The sequence below is a fragment of the Galleria mellonella genome, unplaced genomic scaffold (assembly GCF_026898425.1).
Source record: "Galleria mellonella isolate WM207_F2 unplaced genomic scaffold, CSIRO_AGI_GalMel_v1 utg284, whole genome shotgun sequence".
Classification (NCBI taxonomy): domain Eukaryota; kingdom Metazoa; phylum Arthropoda; class Insecta; order Lepidoptera; family Pyralidae; genus Galleria; species Galleria mellonella.
The window spans coordinates 359,054-378,931 of record NW_026442065.1 but is presented as its reverse complement, the minus strand read 5'-3'; the positions used below and the strand labels follow the sequence as shown (position 1 = coordinate 378,931).

At 36.3% G+C, this 19,878-nt stretch overlaps 1 protein-coding gene across 1 annotated transcript in view; it reads right to left on the bottom strand.

The window, feature by feature from the left end:
• Positions 1 to 1,562: 1,562 nt before the first annotated feature.
• LOC113516272 (pericentrin) overlaps positions 1,563 to 19,878 on the bottom strand; it is a 60,119-nt gene continuing 41,803 nt past the window's right edge. Inside the window, exons 9-19 of the mRNA XM_052895543.1 lie at positions 17,987 to 18,093; positions 17,103 to 17,237; positions 13,039 to 13,307; positions 12,219 to 12,331; positions 11,045 to 11,181; positions 10,167 to 10,362; positions 8,379 to 8,426; positions 6,781 to 6,948; positions 4,148 to 4,192; positions 2,287 to 2,646; positions 1,563 to 1,733 (exon numbers count right to left, since the gene is read on the bottom strand). Of these exons, the coding sequence (XP_052751503.1) occupies positions 1,563 to 1,733; positions 2,287 to 2,646; positions 4,148 to 4,192; positions 6,781 to 6,948; positions 8,379 to 8,426; positions 10,167 to 10,362; positions 11,045 to 11,181; positions 12,219 to 12,331; positions 13,039 to 13,307; positions 17,103 to 17,237; positions 17,987 to 18,093 (1,749 nt within the window). The remainder of the gene's footprint in view (positions 1,734 to 2,286; positions 2,647 to 4,147; positions 4,193 to 6,780; positions 6,949 to 8,378; positions 8,427 to 10,166; positions 10,363 to 11,044; positions 11,182 to 12,218; positions 12,332 to 13,038; positions 13,308 to 17,102; positions 17,238 to 17,986; positions 18,094 to 19,878) is intronic.

Sequence of the window (19,878 nt, the reverse complement as noted above, 5' to 3'; positions counted from 1 at the left end):
TAAGTATGTTGTCATTTTTGGCACTATTTTTGTAAAATATTGTAGTTTTATTTCTAATTATGACTTTTTTACCACAATTTTGTTAATTGTAGCCTTTTACATGTTTACTATCTCTATTGTTTTTAAAGATATCGCTAAGATTCTTATCATTCGAAAGAGAAAAATTTGCTTATTTAAAGTAGCCTAAAAAAGTTTTCATTCTCATAACTTGAGTTATACCCTTCTCACTGAGTGCTCAGAATTAATTAGAACATTTTAATATTTGCGCAGGCGGGGTTCACCATACTATTTTCACACATATAAAAAAATGGCTTAATTAATTACTATGAAATTTAATAAACACGTACTACATGAGATAGAGTGGGATTTAGGCTACTTTTTATCCAAACATCACGCAGACGAAGTCCTTACTTTTTCCAAAGTAAAGATTTAATTTTGTCTATTGGATGATGTAGCATCGATAGTTCCTATTTTTAAAAACTAGATGGCGCTGTGGTTTTTGAGCCTATTCAAACATATTTAAACAAACAAAGTTTTCATCTTATTATATTATGTAGATAGTGTCTTAATGGCTTAATAAGGGGGGAAAGGATTGTTAGTAATGGAGACTGAGAATCCCATTGCTAGCAATATACCCAACCAGGTCGACCTCCTCGCGGATCCCCCTGGAAACTATCATGGTTAATTCCTGAAGAATTCATCATGATAGGCTAACGGGCCCGTTTTCATCCGCATCGCATCGCTGCCGGGGACCCCGCCAGCGTATCCGTTAGCGCAGGCTGCCGCCACAACATTCCATTACTCACACATAGAAAAAAGCTTAATTATTACTATGAACCAATGGACACCACACATGGATAGACACAATCTTTTTTTATTCAAGATCACAAAACGATGACTAAAGGAACAAGAATCAGAACCGAGTATATTTAAAATGTATTCAAAATAAAATATCGACAATGAAAATTTACATAAATGGCGACGTATAGAAGATAGAATCGCGCAGAGAAACGATTAAAATTATGGTGGGTCGTGTATTGCAACCCCTGACAGTGACTTGTATACATACATGGTAAACTTACATTACATAGATAAAGTGTCACCATATAAATGCTGTGCTAAAAACAGATCAATTTTTTATCTATGTGTGCGTATTACCATAACATACGTTTATAAATTAAAATATAAAAATGACCAAATGTATGAAAAATTCATTTTAAAAAACAAGACGAACAGTGCATAAAAATTTCGAATGATGTTTTCTTTACTGATTGCTTTGATTACTTTGATTTATATTAAAGTATATATATATATATATATATATATATATATATATATATATATATATATATATATATATATATATATATATATATATATATAGTTAGCAATTCAAATAAAAAAAAACATGATCTGGGAAATTTTTAATCTGAGACTTTTTTTATATAAATTTTTAATAAAATTTTTGTACCAATAAAAAAAGGCGTTTAAAAAATATGCGTCAAATTGAGTATTTCTTTTTTTTATGTGTAGCTAATTAAATGTTGGCACGTTTTTGCCACTCAGTGCTTTATCCTATCCCATATGTAAGGCAGTGGCGGTACCGTGAGCTGGTGGCGCTGGTCCCGCAGCGACACGTCCTCGCTGGGCTCGCTGCACGACGCCGAGCACACCTCGTGCAGCCGCTCCAGCTGCCCGGTGCGCCGGTGGATCTTCTCCTCCAGCCACCGGCACTGGTGACAGTCGTTATCGTCATAAAAGAGAAACAAAAAAAGTGCGAAATGATGACACCAAAAGTATATTTCTAAGGATTATGACGTTTTAAGAAAACCGACCTCTGGAAACCTTACGTTATGGCTAACTGTGAGCAAGCAACCCGAATTAAAAAGCCTTGTATTTTTTTTTTACAACACAGGGGGCAAACGAGCATGCGGCTCGTCTGATGGTAAGTGACTACCGCCGCCCATGGTCACCCACAACACCTACGGCATTGCAGGTGTGCTGCCGGCCTTTTAAAAAGGAATATGCTCTTTTCTTAAAGGTTATGTTGTCGTATCGGTTCGGAAATACTGCTGCTGGAACTTGATTCCAAAGAGTGGTACTTACAGAAGTCAACAAGAGTAGAGTGTAATAGTAGAATCGAAACAATCCTTCAAAAATGTAAGCATAAGTGTATAATTTCCTACTGTTTTGGTCCTTCGAGGCGGATATTTTGCTTTAAAATCGCTCCCTTATGAAGTGACTTTAAAAAAGAACAAGATTATGAATAGTGATAAAACTGCCAACCTGTTCTCGAACTTTCTCCAACAGCTCCCCATATCGATCCTCCTCCTGCTCGCAGTGGACGCACGTCACCTCACTCTGATCTACTTTCTCGCTCTTCAACGACTCCAATTCGCCTAGCAGGGATCTCATCTTGCCGTCTCTCTCTTCTATCGTCTTTTTCATTCCCTCCAACTGCTCTAATATCTCCGCTTCGTGCGTTGCTTTCTGCTCTAGTTGATTCTCGAGATTTCCTATTATATCTCTGAGTAATGTCACCTTCTCCTCAGTGGCTTTAAGCTCGTCATCTGATGCGGCTTTCTTCATTTCCAGTTCGTTTATAATTTGATTCATCTCACGGGTCTGAGCTTCGAGCTGTTCAACCTGTTGATTAAACAGTATATTTTATATTAGTTATGTTCTGCGCTTTGTCCGCATAACCCCATTAACTCCCATTGAAGTGCAATATTTAGAACATTTAAAAAAAATAATTTCATGCTTTTAAACCAAATTTAATGTCAGTTACTCAGTGCTTAAATAGACATTTGGCCGCATAATATTCCTAAGAATATTCCCAATGTGTTATAAAAGCTTAATCTAAAATTTGTCGGGCATTTTCTAAGCCATCTAATTCAGATATACCTAGACGGAATACATATTTGATGCCCTGTGGTTACGCATAACTGATAGGATGATTATCTCTCAATCTAATGTAGTTATAGAAATATATAAAAAGAGCTATATCTGGATAGAACTATGGACTATTCATTTACGCAGTCAGTTACAAGTTCGAGTTATAAGTAAAAAAATGTCTACTATAATAATGAATGTGTCTAACGTATTCAGATGCTTGATTTAAACCAATTTAACAAATGTCAAATGGATATCAGTTATTCAGGTATAGTAGTATTATTTTGTACAATGGCAATACAGCGTTCATTACTGATACAATACATAAAGATATCAACGCCGCACTACAAAACTAAAAGATTTCTAGTTGTTAAGCCATCACATTGTGTAAGATCTATGTATATACTTGAATCGTGCTATATGTATCGAATCAGAATAAATAAATAAATTAAAAAACTTATTTTAAATTCACATTCAGGACTTCGGCAATAAGATTCAGGTATATAGGTTTACCTGCAACCGCGTCGCGTTAAGTCTCGATTGTAAATTTAAAATACAAATATAAACATGTGTCATTTAAATTCCAAATCGAGACTTAGAATTGTTCCCGCGTGGTCCCGGCATAGAATAGGCTACCCCTTCCTATCCCGTGGGTGTCGTAAGAGGCGACTAATGGAGGGCGAGGAGGACAACAGCATCCCTTTTAAAACATTTCTAAAGCCTAACTGCGGTTGCCAATCCGCCTGCCAAGCGTGGCGACTATTGGAAAAACTCTCCTTGGAGGAGGCTTGTGTGTAAACGACGCGAAAGTTTAAAATTTACTATACTAACTAATTATTTACAAAAAGGTTTAAAACATCTATAATAAACCATTACAGATATTTCAATGTTTCGTTACTTTCTGTCTAGCTACATACTCAATTTATAAGAAAGAGACAAAACTTAGAATAAATATCGAATTTTTAATACATAACTCGCATTACATAAGACATTTATCTAAATAGATGCATTAGACTAATTAGTACATAATAACATACAGGTAACAAATAGGCATGCATATGAAGGCATGCATGGTGCGTGGTGCGACTTTGAAGAGCCATGTGCAATAATATGTAAACACTAGTATCTTGTCACATTAACTATTTACTACTATAGAGGGCGTTAAGCTTAAAAAAAAAACAAAAGTACTTCGAAAATCGTCACTGTGACAAAACAATAGAGTTTACATATAATTGCAGTCGACTACGATACTTACGTGGTGAAGCGAGGCGCGACCGCCGCATGACCGCAGACTCTGCATCTGTGGACATCGGGTTAGTTGCCGACACCACGCGTACAAACGTTAATTGTGCTATTACAACCTATAGCTAGAGCCACATTGGACCGATCTTCAGTCGCCGATCATCCGCGACGGAACAAATTGCATACAGTTGCTACAAACTGCGCGGAAGATCGACCACTGCGTCGATGTAACGCCACAGATACGCGCGATCTTCGATTGGCGGAAGATCGACAACGTATGATTTTTTTTATGCAACGTGTCACACTTTTTTTTTATACAACTTAGAATGGCAAATAAACTGACGACCAACCTGATGGAAAGTGGTAACCGTCGCCTGTAGACATGAGCAGTGCCATGGACATAACAGAGTATACTGTTTCGCCTATGATACCCCCCATGCGTTGCCATTTCTGAGGACTCAGGTGTTATTCATCCCTGTAAATTCACGCCATATCCCACCCTTCAAACCGTAACACAGCCATGCAAACACAACTGCTTCACGGTTGAAACATGAATGGGACAGAGGTGTCCAAGCAAACGACTTTTGTACAAAGTCTCCCTCTGGTAAACTCGGTAGACAGTCCGCGTTGGTAATAATAATAAACTTTACCTGAATTAAAATGCGTGTACACAATTTACTAAACAGTTAATACTATATTACTACACTAGGCTCGCAAGCCTGTATCGTAGTAGTCGGTGAGTGGCTAAAATGGACTAACTAATCCATATTTATTGCCGTTTACATGCCGGTTCTTATATAACTTTATCATTTAAGTATTCGAAAGATAAAATACATTTGAAATTAAATAAAAAAAAAAAATATATAATGCGCCAGAATATCGACGACCCAAGATATGTATGTGGTCCTAGTCTAAGAAACCAGTTGTCCAACACTCTTGCCATGTCCAGAAAAATTACATTTTTTTATTTCAGAATACATTTCTTAATCTAGGCATATCCGTTGGACAACTGGTTTAGAGTATGGAGCTTCTAACAGAAGTCATTTGCAGACAACATTTGTAAATCAAGTGTGAATATTTTTTTTTGTTACAAATGTGTTCTATTAGTAGCATTTAATAATATAAAATGTGCATAGACGTAACTGTTTCAAGTCAATAAGTCAAAATTTAGTAAATTTTAATAAAAGCGCTATATAAAATAATTAGTTTTTTTTTTATTAAATTACTCGCTACGGGACTAAAAATGTACAGCTTTAATTTTGTAATTTTGTGGGTAGTAGGTACTCTGTAGACCGGGATTGTTCGAAATTTAAATCATTTTACACATAAATTTGATTATCTTTAGATCATAACAACATTCATGAAGGCCATTGTTATATTTTGACTTATCTCTTATGTGTGCTGATGTGTTAGGAAACATTAATATTAGGGTGTAGCAATATACGTGTGCACTTTACAAGCAAGCGGTAAAGACTTGAGCGAGACATACTTGTAAGTCAATTATTACTCTCACACTTTATAGAAATACACAATTTACAGTCATTTCGAGTAATTAAAACAAAATAATAAATATTGCCAATACGATACTAGTTTCAAATAAAATCAATTTGGTGAGACTTCCGTAAAAAGGACCCAGTTTAATTAAACACCAAAAAGTACCAGAATGTATCTAAATACTCAAGATGGCTGTTATAAGAATATTATTTAATCGGTTAAACGTACAGTTAATAACAGTGCGTGTCACACATCTCAATCACCATACAAGTGCTACAACACATTGTGAGTATGAAGGACATACATACATAACTACATACACAGTCTATATTTCATACAAGCGAAAAACGACAATGTCTGAGATTAGAATTATCAATTATTTGATTGTCATAGCGAGTTATTACATTGCCTATATAGGATCGTATTTGACGACTTTTCAATAGAGCGACGACGACCGCGCCAGTGTTTTTTTTTTTTCTTACTGAATGCAAGTGCGTTAAATTTTTTTTATACAACTTAGTATGGCAAACAGGCTGACGGCCCACCTGATGGAAAGTGGTAACCGTCGCCTATAGACATGAGCAGTACTATGGACATAACAGAGTATCCTGTTTCGGCCATGATACCCCCCATGCGTTGCCATTCCTGAGGACTCAGGTGTTATTCCTCTGTACCCTGTAAATTGACGCCATATCCCAGGCGAGGGGCGCAGGAGGAACTATATAAACGCACGCACATGAAATTGCTGAATAGGCCGTTCATTTTAAAACTTTAGAGAATATTAATGCAGTACTTTCACACACGCCTAGATACTAGCCTAATTAAAATGTGTTGAAGTTTTAAAGTTACACAATCAAATATTACACTCACGCGAAGCCGGGACAGGTCGCTAGTATTTCATATAGATTAAGAATCATCGAACGAGATTCGAGATCACTTTGTTGACCATTGTTTGCCATTTATAGCCGCATAAACATGGATCCTATAACAGTGTAATAACACCAATAATATAATTTCCCGTAAATTATTTAAAAAAACAAATGACGATTGTCGCTTTTTTCTCTTTTTTTTCTTTTTGTTATTTTGAAAATAACAGTGCTGGTTAGCTTAACTGGGGTACACAGAATTAGAGAATAATTATCTAGAACTGACCTCGTTTAATATTCTAGCATTGTTCTGCAGCCGGGTGGTTAGCCTCGAGTTCTCGTCGCGCAACTCCGCCAGGCGTTTCGCGAACTCGTCCCGTTCCGCTTCTCTTTCTGTCGCCTGCTCCTCTACGAATTGTCGGGTCGAGCGTAGTTGACGGTTGGCCGCTTCCAGCTGTATTTTATTTGAGGTTTTAGAAATTTATAAGAAAATTGAATTTTCCAAAAGAAAAGTAGTAATTTAAAAAATTCTTATTGTTTGTTAATCGTATTTTATAACTGACTCAACATTAGACACATTTTAAAAAGAGCACTCTCTATTATATATATATATATATATATATATATATATATATATATATATATATATATAACACCTGAGTCCTCAGGAATGGCAACGCATGGGGGGTATCATGGGCAAAACAGTATACTCTGTTATGTCCATGGTACTGCTCATGTCTATAGGCGACGGTTACCACTTTCCATCAGGTGGGCCGTTAGCTTGTTTGCCATTTTAAGTCGTATAAAAAAAAAATAGAGACTTGAGATAAACTTTTAAATAAACTGACATTTTGCTCCTTAAGCCCAACTAGTGATAAAATTAAATGGCCATTAAACAGAATTTTGTATAGTAACTGATTAAGTCTATAGAATGACAATGATATGGGTTACCTTAGAGTCAAATTCTATACAAAAATATTATATATATATATATATATATATATATATATATATATATATATATATAAATAAAATATTATATAAAAGTGATAATCATGGTACAGTAATTGATATTAAATCATTTCATGCCTTGATGATTATCTAATAATATTAAATTTCAGATAAATAAAAAATTTATTTCATGTTTAAAGATATTAAAAAAAAAATAGTCATCCAAAGAGGCAATCCGTTCAGTAAACATTGATTTTTTTATTAAGAAACAACACAAATCAAAAGATCTCTCTTTACATATAAAAAAACAGTCAATGATATTTATAAACTAATGAACGGATACGTTAATAATAAACAAAAAAAAATCTAAATACATAATAATTTTTAATTTATGCCAATGTTAAAATTTGAATAAATTTATTGTGCAAAGTGTGTTTGTGAAAAGTGCTTATAAAAAAAAAAAATAAAAACAATCTTAATATTGTACATAATTACTTGTATTGTATACACGACAAGTACAAGTGCGATGCAAATAAAATTACACTACACTACATGTAAGCCATGCCGCGACAACACTGACATCTGTTTTATGTTTGTCCAAATATTTTTAATATAGGTACTATGCATTGTTTTATGTCAAAAAAATTTGAATATGGAACAATGTTTCCTGATAAAACTTTTGGAGGAAAACAGTTTGATATTTCTTTTTTTTTTTACAATTAGTCTAAGTCAATTTCAATTCAAATTTTATCACAACGGGCAAGACATAAAAAATAAAATAAAAAATCTAAAACAAACGTATAAGAAATTAGTATTTTGCATTATAAAAATGCATTTTCTGAGTTCATCACTCCATAAAAAAAAATTGTAACGAAGAGTAAACTAAAATTAGTATTTGGACAAACATCCCGCGTGCGCACAACGCGTGGTTACCTTCTCGCAGCATATCTTATGCACGGGTGAATCGGACATCCGTTTAATCTGGGCGTGCCATGTGCCAATTGCAAAATAATACATACAGTTGTAATAATATTGTTATAATACACTCACGTGAATATCATAAATAAATGTATGTACTCGTATCATATAGGGAATGAAGTTCTTTTGACAAACGGTAGATACGTTTTCATTACCGCATATATGAGAAAAAACACTATTTTGGAGTTGCTATCTCGTTCTATCTCATAGTATTTGGAAAATAATACATACGAGTAATATTATATTGTTATAATTCCCTGATGTGAATAATATGGATAAATATATATTTTTCCTATAAGGGATTAAGTTCTTTTGACACGACAAACGGTAGATACGTTTTCATTACCGCATATATCTTATCTTATTTTTCGAATATGGGGTCAGCTAAGCCGATGCACGTCGACCCATACGGATCTTTTGTGCTTATTACCGCATATATAAGAAAGAACAAGATTTTGGAGTTGCTGTCTCGTTCTATTTCATAATAATGGCAAAATAATATATTGTATTGTATAAAATAATATCTATTGTAAAAAAAAATATTATTTTGTTATAATAAAATTACTTGAATACTATTTATAAATATAGTTACTACTTGTCACACAGAGTATAGTCTCTTAGACATGGTAAACGGTAGATACGTTTTCACTACCGCGTGCAATAGAAAGAACTGGATATTGGAGTTGTTATTTCGCCCTAATTCATGTAAACGTGATGGTGACGTGGAAGATGTAGGATAATACGTGATATTTTTATCTTGTATATTATTACGTATTACTAGTGAAAACTTAACGTAAACATATTCAAACTGTCATTAATAGACTATTTGATAATACAAAAAATAGCTTTATTTATTAATTATGTATAAAACCCAAAAACAAAAATATATCTAGTACCACGTGATCGAAGAATACTTGGACTATATCATGACGTAATATGGAAGTAAACAACATGGGTGTCATTAATGTTACATCGGATTCTTAGTAGCGATATACGAATCATTCAAACTTAAGCGATTATGTTATTCGAATAAATTTAGTATCCAATTACTAATATTATTACTCGATTGCTAAATTTGAAAGCGTAAAACATCTAAATGTAAACATTGATTCTAACTTTAGATTGATTCTTTGCGTATTATGTGGGTTTCTTCGGCACCTTAACGAATAGTTTTTCCGGCGTCTTTATATTAGTATCTATGCACGCTGGCACAACATCACATTTTATTTACACAAAAAAAGTATAAATTAACAAAAAATAAATACTGACCAAATTCGTGTATGGCTCTAGACAATTGTTTACTTCCATGTGACGTCACTGACGCCATATCGCTCAATATATTTAATGTATATTTATTATTTGAAGAAATGCTTATTTGAATTAAAAATGATAATTTTAGAGGTTCTATAAACACCACTAAATAGTCTGAGATGATTTCCAGAAATCTGTCAAATAGCCTATTAAGTGTAACAAGTGATATAATATTATTAGCATCCTTTAATGGAGTGTTCTATTAATAAAAAGTTGAAATGCGGTAAAAAAAAATATTGAGCGTCCTCTACAAATCAGTACTGACACTGGTCATATTTTCCTTTCTAAGGATGCTAACGATTTTGATATCATCTTGTATATGTCTGAACAGTTTAGTCAATTTATTGCGATTTATACAATAATGAGGTACAATGTGAGAGTTTGACATGTGTACTGATAATTAAAAATAATAAACAAGTGGAGGACAGTCACCTGTTGGTGCAGGTCGTCGCGCTCTCGCTGCAGCAGGTCGAGGTCGCGCGCGAGGCGCGTGGCGGGCGAGGCGGCGGGCGAGGAGGGTGAGGCGGGCGAGGCGGGCGAGGCGGGCGAGGGGGGCGAGGCGGCGTCCGGCGGCGGGGGGCGGGGCCGCGAGCCCAGCGACCGCACGCCCGCCTGCCCCGTGCCGTACCTGCGCACAGACACACACACGAGTTTAGGGCATAAGAAGCAACCGACTAGGTAGGACCAACACTCATATATTAGGGGGAAAGGAAAAAAAAGAAAACTAAAAATTGTTAGTGATGGTGAGGTTAGACCCCATTGTTATCAATATACCCTATCAGGCCGACCTCCATATCGTGATTAATTCTTTAAATTCGTCACCGTAGGCCAATTAATCTTCGCCTATCACCCTTAACCGGTGCCCCGCCAACGTATACCGATAACACGAATGAGGTTACCATTAGAACAACACTTATATACTGGGGGGAGAGGAGATTGTTAACTCATTGCTAGCAATACACCCTGTCAGGTCGACCTCCTCGAGGTTCCCCCTGGAAACTATTGTGTTCTATTCCAAGCGAATTCATCACGATAGACTAACTGACCTGCCTTTTCATTCTCACCTATCATCCCTCACTGGTGCCCCGCCAGCGTATATCGTTAGCGCAGGCGGGGTTACCATTTCATTATCATCCATTATAAACACTCATATACTTATTCATGTACGTAGTATTATACATACAAATAAGTAAATAAACTATTACCTCATGTCTTTCCCCTTTTACAGTACAATCATATGTTATATTATCACGAGAGAATGAAATCTACGTATAAAAATGTTTCGAAACGGCAATCTTTAAAACACGTACCCCTCCGCAATGAGATCGGTGGAGTGGACGCCGTCCGCCACCGTCATCAGATGAGCGATCTTCACCATGGCCGCCTCCAGGTCCGAGCGCAGGAGGTTCTCGCGCTGCAGGCACTCCGCCATCGCTTCCTCCATCGTCTACATTCATACACATAAATGTATAAAGAAAAATATACAAAAGCGAACAAAACAATTCGATACCTATAAAATATGTTTTTTCTTCTTCATTATTTGAGAGACAGGAGTGAATCAGTAATGATTTTGAAATGACTTTTCAACAATGTTTAATTATGTTTATAAAAACATATATCCAAATGTAGCAAGTCAGAAGTATTTGTTGAACAATTATAGTGACATACAGTAAATGAAATATTTCCTATTTAAGAGCTGCGCTCTTGTCGATGAATCTCTTGCCACTCACTACGATTTTTTTTATACAACTTAGAATGGCAAACAAGCTGACGGCCCACCTGATGGAAAGTGGTAACCGTCGCTTATAGACATGAGCAGTACCATGGACATAACAGAATATACTGTTTCACCCATGATACCCCCCATGACTTACAATTCCTGTGGACTCAGATGTTATTCCTCTGTACCCAGTAAATTCACGCCATATCCCACCCTTCAAACCGAAACACAGCCATGCAAACACAACTGCTTCACGGTTGAAACACGAATGGGACAGAGGTACCCAAGCAATCGACTTTTGTACAAAGTCTTCCTCTGGTAAATGTTCATAAATTCTTTGTTTTTCCTTTTGACCCCAAAATTATAGTCATTTTTTTTTTATATATTTTACTACATGACTAAACTTCTTACATCCTCAGAATTAAATATTGTGTCAAAATTCAATAACTCAAAATTAGCAGAGTACGGTGTGTTTCTTTTGGGAAGGAATTGTTTCCTTCCTTATAGAGGAATTCTCCTCTCATTCCCCCTTAACATAAATGTAATCTTTATTAATTCTTACTAATATATATTATAAATATGAAAGTGTGTTTGTTACCTAATAGCGCCTTAACAACTTAACCAATCACTATGAAATTTAATATACACGCACTATATGCGATGGAAAAAAATATAGGCTTGTTATTCTAGGTTTTCATAGGAAACTCTATAGAAAAGACTTTCACAACGTGAACACAACCCAGTCGGCTAGTGTTAAACGGTACCTTTTTGTGTAGCTCGCAGTTGTCGCAGGCGGTGCGTCGCGCGTCCAAGTCCTGCACCAGCTCTGTTATCTGCACCTTGCTACATTCCAGCATCTTCGACTCATTGCGGCCCTCTGGAAGTGATTCGAATGCTTTCACTTATTATAAAATTCGAGTGCGTTTAACCACAGTTTCATCTAATGTTAAGTGATAACGTAGTCTAAGATGGATCATATAGATTCAAATTAAAACAAGCAAGTATAGAAGTAAACAGACGTGGACAGTGACTGTTTTATACTATTTAAGATTATGGTCCCCATACCTTGTCGAAAAATTGCTAAAACCATTTTCATTTACTTGCAGTTGAGTTTTTATGACTTTGTCATAATTTGCTGCATATTTGTAGTTATTTCGTCATATCAATTTATTGTGTAACTTTGTGATTTCAACACATCAATTTGTTGTGTATTTTGTGAAATTGACACGTCAATTTATTGTGTATTTTTTTACTTTACACATTAATTTATTGTGTATTTTGTGACTTTACACATCAATTTGTTGCGTATTTTGTGAAATTGACACGTCAATTTATTGTGTATTTTTTTACTTTACACATTAATTTATTGTGTATTTTGTGACTTTACACATCAATTTTTTGAGTATTTTGTGAGATTGACACATCAATTTATTGAGTATTTTATGACTTTATTCATCAACTTGTTTCGTATTTTCGTGACTGTGACAAATCAATTTTTTATATATGTTTGTGACTTTGCCTCACTTTTTTGAGTATTTTTTGTTACGTTCGTGTGTCGTGCGCTCGTATCTCCCCGGTACTCACTGGCGGCGATCCTCGAGGAGAGCTCGAGCAGGTCCTGCGCCTCGGCGCGCAGCCTGGTGAGCGAGTGCTCGAGCTCGAGCCGGATGTCGGCGCTGAGGTCGCGCTGCTGGCGCAGGAAGTCCACGACGCCGTCCTCCTCTAGCTCGCACAGGATGGACTGCAGGTCCGGCGCGAAGTGCACGTGCTTGCCGCGCGACACCACGCTGCTCGTGTTTAGGTCCGCGGACAGGTTCGGCGTGCTCGGCCGGGATTCTTCGTCAGCTAATGGCCTATCAACAATTTTTATGGCTAGAATCATTTACCACCCGTAACCCGTGATTTTGACTGTATTTTACTAATATATAATAGTAACTAGACAAAAAATTTATATGAGGGATATATATATATATATATATATATATATATATATATATATATATATATATATATATATATATATTATATATATATATATTATCTGTCTGTATGTTTGTTCCGGCATTTGCAGATTTTATCACAATGAGGAAGAAACCCCGCAGCACTTATACCTATCACCGATAGGAATTAGCAGCGAACTATAAAAAAAGAGCGACCACAAAAGATCATGAAAAGATCATTTTCTGCCTGAAAAAGGCTCCTCTTTCAATAATGATAAATACCGGTTATATATTACATATTTATTCCCGGCGTCGCCGCGAACAGCTGCCGATCATGAAGCGAATCGAAATCGGACGCGTATAAGAGAGATGAGCACCCATAATAACTAAAGTAACAACTGTTGGCGCGTTTCCAAACTCAGGACATTATTAATTTCGCGCGTAAACCCTCCCAAGCGAATATAGCTGCAATTAGTCGCTCTAAAGCACCGTGTATATGTTGCAGGCAAAACTTTAATCCAGTCAAAAGTACTTTTGACTGAACAGGTTGGTCAAAAATGGTTTTCATTGAAAATTATCAGTTATTAGTAATTTTAACTCTGTTATTTTAGTCAAAAGAATTATTGACTAAAGCATACGGTCAAAAGTACTTATATATATATATATATATATATATATATATGTATGTTCATGTCTATAGGCGACGGTTACCACTTTCTATCAGGTGAGCCGTCAGCTTGTTTGCCATTTTAAGTTGTATATAATATATATATATATAAATATATATACACATACATACATACATACATAGGGTGATGTAGAAACCATTAGCATCATTTTAAGGGTTTTTTTAATGGATAAAAATGGAATGGTAGCCCCGCTTGCATCGTTCGTCCTACACTGCCTTTACCCGCATGGGATCGCCGCTCAAGAACCTTTCTTTCCCGTCGGTTGTCGATTCTTTGAGCCATGTGACTAGTCTATTGCCACTTCGGTTTATTTATCCTTCGTGCGATATCGTTTGTTGTGATACAATTAAGACAAAAAAAAATATACGTGGAATTATGGATGTGTGACGGTTTAATTGTGTTAAATTTCTGAATCGTGTTCTCCTACCGGTAAAATAAAAAAGTGCGCATAGATTATTATAAGGAACGACCCTTTTTTTTTAACATCTGGAAAATGCTTTATGCAGACCCATGCACCTTGTGGGAGGTGAATGGGTACAGTCGGAATCCCCCCGTAAGGTGGGAGAGTATACCCACCAAAAACCAGACGATACATCCTCGAGGTGCCATATGTCGAAGACACGGGTTCGCTTTCGCACTCACCAGATCTCCGACGGCAGCGACCCGCCCCCTTATGGTAAGAGCAGGTCTCCTCTCTCAAGATAGGGTGGATGGCGTGCTCACCCTACCACTCAGGGATAAGGAACGACCCTAATGTACTTGAAGAGCTATTTAAGAAAGAACAGTTACCAGAGGGAGACTTTGTACAAGTCGTTTGCTTCCTATCTGTCCCATTCGTGTTTCTAACGTGAAACAGTTGTTTGCACGGCTGTGTTTCAGTTTGAAAGATGGGATATGGCAGTGAATTTACAGGGTACAGAGGAATAACACCCGAGTCCACAGGAATGGCAACGCATGGGGCGTACCATGGGCGAAACAGTATACTCTGTTATGTCCACGGTACTGCTCATGTCTATAGGCGACAGTTACTACTTTCTATCAGGTGGGCCGTCAGCTTGTTTGCCATTCTAAGTTGTATAAAAAAAGTAAACAGCCAGCGTGGTGTATATGCACCTTAGCAGAGTTATCCGAGTATAGGCTAAGCTAAAGACATGGTAAATCAGCGTATTCGTTTGGCTACTGTCCTAGCGTTGTTTATGGTGGCGATATGAGTCAGTGAGCCGCCTGATGGGGATTTATTGTGGACGCGTGTACTGCAACGTTTAGTAGACACAACAATCTTTGTGCATGCACGATGTTTCGGTAGCACGTTGTACCGAAATAAAAGTTGCACATTACTTTTTATTAACGTATGTAAAAATTCGTAAAGTTTTTTGAAATGCCTGTTATTGAATTATACCAGAGTATAAATAATAGAAAAATATAGTCGCCGTATGGTCCCGGCATAGAATGCAGCCTTTCCTTTCCCGTGGGTATCGTAAGAGGCGACTAAGCCATTGCTAGCAATATACCCAACCAGGTTCACCTCCTCGCGGTTCCCCCTGGAAACTATCATGGTTAATTCCTGATGAATTCATCATGATGGGCTAACTGGCCTGTTTCCATTCTCATCTATCACCCTTCACTGGTGCTCCGCCAGCGTATCCCGTTAGCGCAGGCGGGGTTAACATACCATTTTCACACATCAAAAAAGAAAAAATAGAGGCGACTAAGAGGAATTAATGGAGGAGGAATGGGCAGCAGCGTCCCCCTTAGAACATCACCAAAGGCCAATTGCGGATTTATGTCATTTATAAACGCATATGAACTATGGCGGATATACACCATAAACTGTATAACATAAATTTTTACCTAAAAGGATATACTCTCAGATTGGCCCCATAGAAATGTGATCTGTTTAATAACTTAGTTTTTAAATCTAAGTTATCAGTTTTAAAAGATTTAATATACACAGTAGATATAATAATAATAATAATAATAAATCTCTTTATTTTCAGGTATATACCCATAATTAACATTTTTATATTATTAATTAAATAAATTGTTATTATTATTTTTAAAATATACATCAATTATAAAATACCAATTTAAATTATTTCGTTATAAAATCTCTTGTCGTCAGGTGTGGTGTGTATGATATAATAAAACATTATTTCTATTGTGTCCATCGACGCGATATTATCATTAATTATTATGCGATTACGTTAAATAATTATAAACATCAAAGTATGTGCATTTGCAACAATAATATAGATGCACTAAATCCTGCATCGTATCATTGCACGACCCACATTCGCGGCGCGAAAATAATACTGGCACAGACTGGACGTCTCCACGTCTCGACTTCACACCAACGTCTAAAATCAGTTAAGTGTGGCATTTTACTAAATTACGAGAATATTCTACAGGATGTGATTTGAGGCTTTCCCCGCATAAATTAGGACCTATATACATAATTATCAACTTCGAAAAAAGAAGAGATACTCAATTTGTAGGCTGTATTTTTTTTTAAGTTTGTTACCTCATAACTTCGTCGGCTGTAAACCGATTTGGAAAATTATTTTTCTATCTGAAAGGGTATTTATTTTATTTTATTTATTTATTAAATACAATAAATTTACAACGCGAGTACATTGGACCCTGGACTCGGGGAACCTGTATCGCGGGAGTCCATAAGAGATTACCAAGACACGGTGATTTACAAATATAAATTAAATTAAATCAGTAAGCCAATTTTACGAAAACAACAAGTTAGAATGAAGTACGTCCGTATTACTGACAATAATTGTCAGTAATGCGGACTATCTGTACTATAGTCACATTGCCCTATCAGGTCGACCTCCACGTGGTCCCCCCTGGAAACCGTCGTGTTGAATTTCAAGTGTATTCATCACGATGGGCTAACTGACCTGCTCTTTCATCCTCACTTATCACACTTCATTGGTGCCCCGCCAGCGTATACTAATGGCGCAGGTGCGGTTATCTTTCCATTATCATCCAATAAAAAAAATACACTCACTCGTCGCTGTCAGTGAGCCGGTGCAGCAGCTGCGCGAGCACGGTGCGGTTGAGCTCGTCCTCGGCGCAGGCGCAGTACGCCACCAGTTGGCCCACCACGCGGTGCAGGCTCACCGCCACGCGCTTCAGGCCATCCCTGGAACATTGTTTGTGGTATACCAGATGGACAATCACGACACACAGTCATTATTACGAGCGCCTCTATCTACTAGTACAGTACAAGTACAGTGGGGGGAGAAGGGATTGCTAGTAATGGGGACTAGTAGCCCCATTGTTAGCAATATACCCTGTATATAACATGTTAACATGTTAAGTTAAGGGCTCACTTGATGGAAAGTAGTAACTGTCGCCTATAGACATGAGCAGTGCCATGGACATAACAGAGTATACTGTTTCGCCCATGATACCCCCCATGCGTTGCCATTCCTGACACAGGCATAGTTTACTCACACATTTAAACAACAATAGGCTTTTAAGTAATTTTCCCCGGTAATTAATTTACAAACAGTACAATTAACAGAAAAATATTACGTAGTAAATATTCGGTAACCAATAAAGGTTCCACTAATACCTATTACAGGGGGGAAAACGATTGTTAGCAATGGAGTTTGACAGCCCCATTGCTAGCTATATACCTTATTAGGTCGACCTCCACGTGGTTCCCCCTGGAAACCATCGTGAACAATTCTTATTGAATTCGTCATGATGGCCTAACTGACCTACTTCATCCTCACGTATCATCCCTCACTGGTGCCCCGCCGGTGTATACCGATAGCGCGGGTGGGGTTTCCATTCCATTATCATCCATTAAAAAAAAACCTATTACACACAGAGCAGACAAGGTTTGATATACAGCGATAAAATAATATGTAAAGGACGCCCTACCTTTCCTTAGTGACCTCCTCGAGGTGCCTGTTCTGGTCGAAGCTGTGGTTCCGTCGCTGTTTCCATTTGCCCTCGCCGCCTGACAGCTCGTCGCGTAGGCTTGACAACTGTCGGCAACATTGTATCGGTTTTAGTTATGCTGGCAACATACTACTTTGTACAATTTATTTGATCGTTGACTTAAACCAGTAATTAATCTAAAAAAAACTTTTTAAATAAAAAAAAAATCACTTAATACAAGGAGTGGTAGTATTTACTATCTTTATTTAAAGGTCTTTGCCTTTAGTCTCTGCCTCTCGTGTAATGGAGTAGTACTTATTTATATAGTACAGGCAGTCTCTTCAGGGGGAGGAGGGGGACAAGGGATTGTTAGTAACACGGATTACCAGTCCCAATGCTAGCAATATACCTCGTCACTTCGACCTCCACGTGGTCCCTCCTGGAAACCGTCGTGTTGAATTTCAATTGTATTCATCACGATGGGCTAACTGACTTGCCTTTTCATTCCCACCTATCATCCCTTACTGGTGCCCCGCCAGTGTATACCATTAGCGCAGGCGGGGTTACCATTCCATTATCATTCATTAAAAAAAAAAAAAACACGTTCTCTTCAATAATTAATGAAATATATTGCATAAACCTTTCGCGATTAACTATTATCAAATTAAAAATATCCAATTAGGTCGCTTATAAATACTTATAAACATATATATTTTTTAATATAATTATATTATTCTCATAAGTCATAAAATCCGTACCATAAATCTCCGAAGCATCACCATGATGGGTTGTTCACATCGTGACCAATAATACCGCACAAATATCACAACGTTACCAAATGTCCACTATTGTCAATTCATTGTTTTTCATTATTTGATAACATTTATTATATATATGTATTACGTAAACAACACTTAAAATAGTAAATTGGTCGCTTAATTATAATAACATGCCTGTAGTAATAATATTCTGGTACATTTTAATATATACCTACAAGTTAGAATAATACAATATTGGTTACATCATTGTCTCTCAACCATTTTTATGTCGCGACCCACAATTAGACGAAAAGTCTTGCGACCCCGTCTCTTTAAAATTATAATAGTATTTAAATTAAAAATTAATAATTTAATAAATAGTTTAATTAATAGGTTTTTTAATTTAAAATAATAGTTTATTTATACGTTTAATAATTAGTAATCCATCAGAATAATGAAACCAAAGTCCTTTCCCTGTATTCATTACTACCACCCCACTATCTTAACAATAGGTGATAAAATCATCATCATCATCATACCAGCCATATAAGCCTCCCCTTGGGGGGTTTTGCCAATAGTTGCCAGTAAAAGTTTCAAATTAAATTTATAATTGTATAACAATTCTTACATGCATACTCTAAGACAATTCCACATATTTTCCTAAACTCCAATCTCTAACAGATATATAAGTGTTTTTGATGTGTGAACTTAAGAGAAAAAATAGTTACCTCTGGATATACTATAGATCCAGAAGGCTTACCATGAAATGTTTTCCGAGATTTCGTGTTCGAACGAAATAGAAATTTGATATTAAAATTACATGATATTATATCGTTTCAAAATATTTTAAATGTTAAATATATCGTTCCTTTGAATTTTTATAGTAGGATTTATGATGAACGAAATGTTAAGCCCCATTTACTAGGTCGATATATGCATCAACAAAAACACGAATAGGAGTCCGAAAATGCGGAATTTTATTTCTTTGTACACTTTGTGGATCCCTGATTATAAGCATAAAAATCAAACGGAGATAAAAAATAGTGAAGTGCTTACAAAACACACATGTGTAAAAACAGGCCAACATTATATTATGAGATGTTATCTGCACAAATAAACGGAAATATAGCAACT